The sequence below is a fragment of the Populus alba genome, chromosome 6, assembly GCF_005239225.2.
Source record: "Populus alba chromosome 6, ASM523922v2, whole genome shotgun sequence".
Lineage (NCBI taxonomy): Eukaryota > Viridiplantae > Streptophyta > Magnoliopsida > Malpighiales > Salicaceae > Populus > Populus alba.
Window position 1 is genome coordinate 23,340,945 of NC_133289.1, and position 6,818 is coordinate 23,347,762.

At 33.9% G+C, this 6,818-nt stretch overlaps 1 protein-coding gene across 1 annotated transcript; it reads right to left on the minus strand.

Annotated features, from left to right (window-relative positions):
- Window positions 1-501: 501 nt before the first annotated feature.
- LOC118050137 (zinc finger protein 1) lies at window positions 502-1,824 on the minus strand. The gene has a single exon (XM_073409902.1). It carries the CDS (start codon window positions 1,453-1,455, stop codon window positions 628-630), a length of 828 nt encoding a protein of 275 aa, XP_073266003.1. The 5' UTR covers window positions 1,456-1,824; the 3' UTR covers window positions 502-627.
- Window positions 1,825-6,818: the final 4,994 nt, after the last annotated feature.

Here is a 6,818-nt window from a genome sequence, read left to right on the forward strand (position 1 = left end):
AAAAACAAAAGCTTTTGCTTTTGTTGAGTCCCATTAGTCAGATTTTCCTGAGTCATCACCGGCTCATGGGATAGTCTTGTCCAATCTAGTCCAGTTGAATTCTCTTCAACTGGATATTGTAGATGTGACCCTGAAGTGGGTTTCAAGTGTCCGTGTCTTAACTTATCAGAAAATGCTAGGAGTGAATAACCCTAGATTAAAAACACCACATGATTCATGAGAGAGCATAAAATACTCTTAATTGACTGATTGCTCGGAGACTTTATGCACACAACTGATACTGTACGTTGCTAGGGCTGGGGTAGAGGGAGAGAAAGAGATGCTCAAGAATAAGTACGAACTTGTGTGTCTTCTGGATCGAATCGCATCCATAGTCTAATCTTAAAAAGAGGCTCGAGTTCGAGCTTGAGAAACAAAATAATAGCCACCATGCTCTCACGAGATTGAGGCACAGAACAACATGAACTACTGCAATCAAAGAAGGTTGAAGGAAACAGATCCTTAAAAAAAAAAAACAACCATTTAGCACTTCTATAACCAAAATTTACATAGACATGTGTCCAGTGATAAAGAGGACAGAATCTGAAGATAAAATCAAGTGTGAACAAAACAGGAAGAAAATACATTTTAGAGCTTGAGGGACAAGTCAAGCTTCTGAATATGATCATCTTGATTAGTCTTCAAATGACCACTGCCTGTCCACCTACCAGTTCCAGGGTCTGCTGGAGAACCTACAGTACTAGTCCTCTCTAAGTTGAACCTACCCACACCGGCACGCGATGACGCTGTTGCAATATTCATGTAATAATTCTCCACTGATAATTTTCCTATACCTGGTTGTTGATCCATTGGGGGCCTAGACCAGCTGCCATGTCCATACATGTTTCCGAATCCAATAGAAGATGATAGGTGAGAAGGCTTATGGATCATTGAGTGTACTTGAATTCCAAGAGATCTACCATGGAGAGGAAGAGAAGCCATGCTTGAATGATGATGATGGTGGAAGTAAGGATGTCCATAGGCTGCAATTGAAGCAGCTAATTGACTCCCTATTAATCTATGCCCTCTTTTAGCTAGAGTCCTTTCTCTTTTATGGGCATTTTGGTGTCCCCCAAGCGCTTGTGAGCTATAAAATTTTCTTTGGCAATAGTTGCATGAGAAAACCCTTTGCTCCGCGTCAGTACCTTGAGGAGTTTCTGGTGAAGTTTTAGATGAATCCATGCTGCTGAAGCTGCCAATAAGGTTGAGCTCTCGACTGAACCACTGGTTTGAATCGCTTGCAGTTAGCTCTGGATCTTTTTGGAGAGTTGGCCTCGCTTCTTCTCGGTGATCTCTTACTCCTTCTACAACCTCTTGCTCATTCTCACTTGACCTCTTCAGTACTGGAGGACCCTCTGATGCAGAAATGCTTGAAGCTTCAGAGAGACTCGACTCTTTCCTAACCAGTGATTCCATAGGAAAGAACCCTTTCTGAGCCTCAACTACTCTTTGCTAGTAGAGTATGGAAACCAAAAAAGGGATAAAATCTTTTTTGACAGGAGTTAACAGCTATGTGCTACATATATGGACGAAGGATTGAGTGCTTCCTACATAGATTTGAACAATATAAAATATTAGAGATTATTAGGTTTGCTTGTTGTCACACACTTGTAGAATTTGCCTTTCCTTAGGAAATCCACCATGTAGCTATATCCATTTGTCTGTCCATTACAGGAGGCAACTGTGCAGCATCCCTACACATCTATGTGACTGCATGCTCATTCCCCACATACCCTAATGCACAAGGCACAAATTCCTGAGATAGCAACTATGCACAAACAATCAAACGTTTGGAGTTAAGCTATAATGTGTTCGAGTGCTTTGCCTCAATCATGGGGAGACAACCTGACCTTCTTGTCTAGGCATCACAGAACCCTCTCGTGTACTTTTAGGTCCATCAGCATGGGGGTACTATGTTCCATTGTTACATGTTAGTTCTTCAAGTGCTTTTCTTTTTTCTTTTCTTTTTGTGGGGTGCACTGCTTTTCATGGATGTTTCTGCCTGGTTAACATTGTGAACAAACACCAGGATAGCTACTGATTGGACCCTGCAAGGTTGGGACAATGATCACTTGAGACATCGTGTTCAATTATTTTTTGTAGTTTGGAGTTGAGGGATTTGAACTTGAGGCACCAGTTCTTGAATTCTTAGCTGTATGACATAATATTTCACTTGGAGCAGATGTATACTGATCGATCAAATTGAAAGTTCAGTCACATACTCACATGAAAAGGTCAAGTCATGTCAAGCACTTGTCAAGCATTAATTGATTCACTCAGGGTGTGTCTATCACCTCCCTTTGAAGTAAATTTGAAGTAAAGAGTAACCCTGTTCCCATCACTTTTACTGCACATGGTTTATTTTTGCATCTTAAACTGTTTTTTATTGTGTTTGAAGAATATATTTATCTTTAAATGAATTAAATTGATGATTTTTTAGTAGTGTTTATGAGTTTACGTGAAGAAAAAAATTATTTAAATATATTTTTAGTTCAAAAATATTTTTTTTAAAAAATAATATATTATAAAATCATATATACATTAACCTGATCTGATAATTTTTTTATAATGTAAACTTGAGATCTAGACGATTCGTCTCCTAGCAGAGCCTATTCTCATATATATTTTAAAGGATGGACCTATTCATAGCACAAGCTAAAGGCTTTTATAATGCAAACTTTTATAAGTTTGGTGTCAGTTTATCATATAGTATGATTAATTTTAAAATACCATAGAGTATTAAAAAAAAGAAGAAGAAGAATGAGTATGATTTAGTTTGGCCTAATGTGCCATGAATGGTGGTGGGACATGGACGAATGGCCGACAAAGAAATGGGGAAGCTGAGGTGGAGCCATGTAGGCTAAAATAAGCTATGATAGACTTGATAGTGGTTGGTATCTTGTGGTGTTTATTTATTATTAGTTTAACCGTTTGGTTACAAGACAAGAAAATATATGTGTTTTTATATATTTTTTATTTTAAAAATACATAAATTTATTTTATATTTTGATCTATGACACTTCAACAAAATACACTGTTATTTTTTCCATCTCAAAACAGTACGACGATAATTAGATACATCCCAAAGAAATTAACATGGAGAGCCTCGGGATAAGCATGATTTTTAGCTTTGGTACTTTATATAATTATATTATCAAAAGCATATGGCATTTAGCCAGCTTCTTTCGAACCCCACAAGAGAAGGAAAAAGGAAGAAAGGTTGTGGGGTTTTGGCATTTTAGTCTCTTTGGCCTCCACATTGCAAGCACGCCATATGATCCTATTGCCACTTCTCTCATCTAATCAATTGGAACCAAATCTCCTTTTGAGATCTCCTGTCTGTCCGAAAATATTAAATCCAAACACTTGAAACTAAACCCTAAAGAGAGAGGAGGTTTTACTCCCCACAAATCCATTATATATGCACATAGATTTTCTTATCATGGCTTGTTCCACATGATATAGCCCCATAAAAATAATATTAGAACGTCTAGCTAGGTTAGGACTTGATTTAGGATGTAATTAGGTTTTTTCTTACTCAAAGTATTGTTCTTAGACAACTTGATGTTTGTAGTTTTTTGGACCCATATGTCATTTTTTTAACACAAGTAGATGCATTTTTAATAACTCAAACACAAAGGTGGAGCTAGGAAATTGAGATTGGATGAGCCACGGGACGCTACCTTACTATAGGTTATTTTTAGATAAACCTTCTTGCTACGTGTGTGCTCTTTTTTCATTATTATTATTATCGAACGGCCATTTTAGGGCCTTAACTAGTAATTTAAGTTGGTTTTCTCTTGATGATGAAGTTTATCTTCTTTTTTTTATTGACTAATGATGACTCATGTTATTTTGTGATTATATTGAAATACATAAATAATTAAAAAAGACGAATATGATAGTTGAAAATCTCGGATTAAAATATATATTTTCTTAACTAAAAGAGATCTTTTTAAAAAATGTATATAAAAACTATATGGAATGGTCACGAAATTTCAGGTATCATTTTAAATTTTAAAAAGATTTTAGCTCTAATTCTGCCCTTAACTAGCATGATCTAGCACGGCCAAATTCAAGGCAATGAAATTAAGTTATGGCAGTTCTGTTTTCCAGCTCGAACCAAATAATATGCACACCCCTAAGTTCCTAATCACATAACAACATCTAAACGTGCACTTAACCTTTAACATTCCTTTATTTAAATCTCTATCTTTCCCAATATTATTTGGTGAAGTAATTCTGTGCAAATTCACAGTATTAGATAAAAAAAAAAATATGCAAGAGTCTTAAGCATTTTTTTTAAATCACATGTCAACGAGTTGATCTGAGATCTAAACCGGTTTGAATTGAAAAAATAAAAAGATAAAAAAAACTTAGCTAACATGGTCAAAGACTTGAGTTTATCTTTCTCAATATTATTTAGTAAAGTAATTTTGTGCAAATTAACAAATTAGGTCACAAAAAAAATATGCAAGAGTCTTGTTCTAAAATCTGGACTGGTCGAACTATGTGACCCAAGACCTAAACCAGTCCAGATTATAAAAATAAAAAAACCCAATTGACTTGATCAAAGACTTGAGTTAATTCACTAACCCAGATCTTATATAATCAAAACCTATTAACTCTTTTATCTGGATTTTTTAAATCAAAATAATATTTTTTTAATTTTTTTTTTTTGCGCCAACCATCGTTGCTCAAGACTTGAGCCTTGTTTTGAACATGATATTAAGTTGAATTTTAAATACAATTGTCAATGTAGTATATTAAATGTTAGGAATCTTTCCTAATCACACTACTAATGCAAACAACGTCCTTTAAAGAAAAAAAAAAAAAAAAAACAAAGTAAAAGGAGCGATTAAACAATGTTGTTCCTTCTATCTCTAAAAAGAAAAGGAAAAAGAAAGGTAAGCACTGTTTAACTCACCTTGAATTGTTGATCTATGAAAAAAAAATTATCTTAATTGACATAAGCGGGTACGATTGATAGCTCCCTTGAATTTTAATTAATGATTGTAATCATTTCGTAAAAATAATTTTTTGTGATAAAAATAGTAATTTCTTTTGTTGGATTGGATAAAATTAGCGATTAATCTTACCATATTGGGTTCAAAGGATTTAAACTGCCCATGGCTTTTTTTCCTTTTCTTTTTTGAATCATATGTAATTTTTTTCCCGCTGAATGCTCTTTATTAAATACCAAAAAAATCATATATATTTTTTTTAAAATACAAATATAAAATCTAGATTAGTCTAATAGATCGACTCGGAATATAATTGACCTGGAACCTCAACCCGTCTAAGTTAAAAGAATGTGAAAGAAAAAAAAATTTTGGTTAACCCGGTCAAAAAACAAGGTTAACTACTAACTTAGTCGACCCAAGTGACTAAGTCAATACTCAACCATTGACCTATTTATTTTTTTTTAAAAAAATAATATATATATATATATATAAAAGCATTATTTTGATTATTTTTTGGATTTTATACCTATAATCAAAATAATATTATTTTATTTTTTATTAAAAAATATACTAGGTTAACCTAACCAAATTTAAATAAGGTATTTTAATTATATTAATTGAATCACAAATTAACTTTTCTAGTCAAATTTTGTTTGTTTCAACTTAAATCAAAAACCCGTATAGATCAGGTTCTACATCATGAATTTTCAGTGTAAACTCCCTACCAGGCCGAGCTTAATAACTGCGAGTCCATCAGCACACTCATTCTATAATCTATACCAAACAAAAGGTTGTCTACTTGCAGCTGATTAATCTAATTGGGCCAAAAAAGGCCTAAATACTCTGGACTGAAGTTTAAAAGGCCAGGTTGGCCCAAAGACCATCATTATCAGATCAGTCCAGGCCTAGTAAGATTTGGATCTAGTTGGTGCATTTTTTATTTTATTTAGACTCGATTCGAATTGTCTTTTTCCTTTTTGGACGAATCAGTCGGCCCCAGAACAAAGGCCTGCATTCTTTTCTTTTCTTTTCTTTCTATTCAATTAATCCATTTTAACCTATAATTACATAATATTTTTTTATTTTTTATATCAATATATCAAAATTAAAAAAAATCGATTTAATATTTTCTTAAATAAAACGCATTTAAAAACAATTCCCAAACACTGACTTGATATTTCGTAAAAATGGGCTCCCATTTTTTGAAAGTAAAGACAAGGATGGAAGAATAAAGAAACAATTCCTGTCAGCTATTACTTCCCTTCTTCATTAACATAGGAGACATCTAAAGACACATGTACTTATTTTAGGTTAGATTGAGACTTCCGATGCTTTCTTATGCCTTGTCCATTCCTACATTTGTCACCGCATGTTTGATCCTCCTGGATTTTGTCTCTCTTTATTTGGTTTGATGACATCCACCAGAAAAATATCAACACACCCCTCCAAATGGATATCCCAACAAGAAATGCAACAATGTGAAATCAGCGGAAATTTGAAGAAAGATAAGGATGTTTCAATGGAAGAAAGGTTTCTCTGTTTCTTTGAATATTAACGTGAATATACAACTTGCTCTTCTATACGAGCTGCTGTTTTTTATAACATTACAAGTTGCTTAATTTGGATACATTGACTTGCCATTCTTAGCTGATCTATTTCCATAACAATCCAACGTCTCTTTCTCTTTCTGGTTCCTGTCATAAACTTCATTGCTGCTGCTGTTGATTTATTTCCATAACAAGCCAACGTCTCTTTTCTGTTTGTGTCTTGTTACCATGAGAGTTGGTTTGTTTCCATTGTTGCTGGCGATTCTAA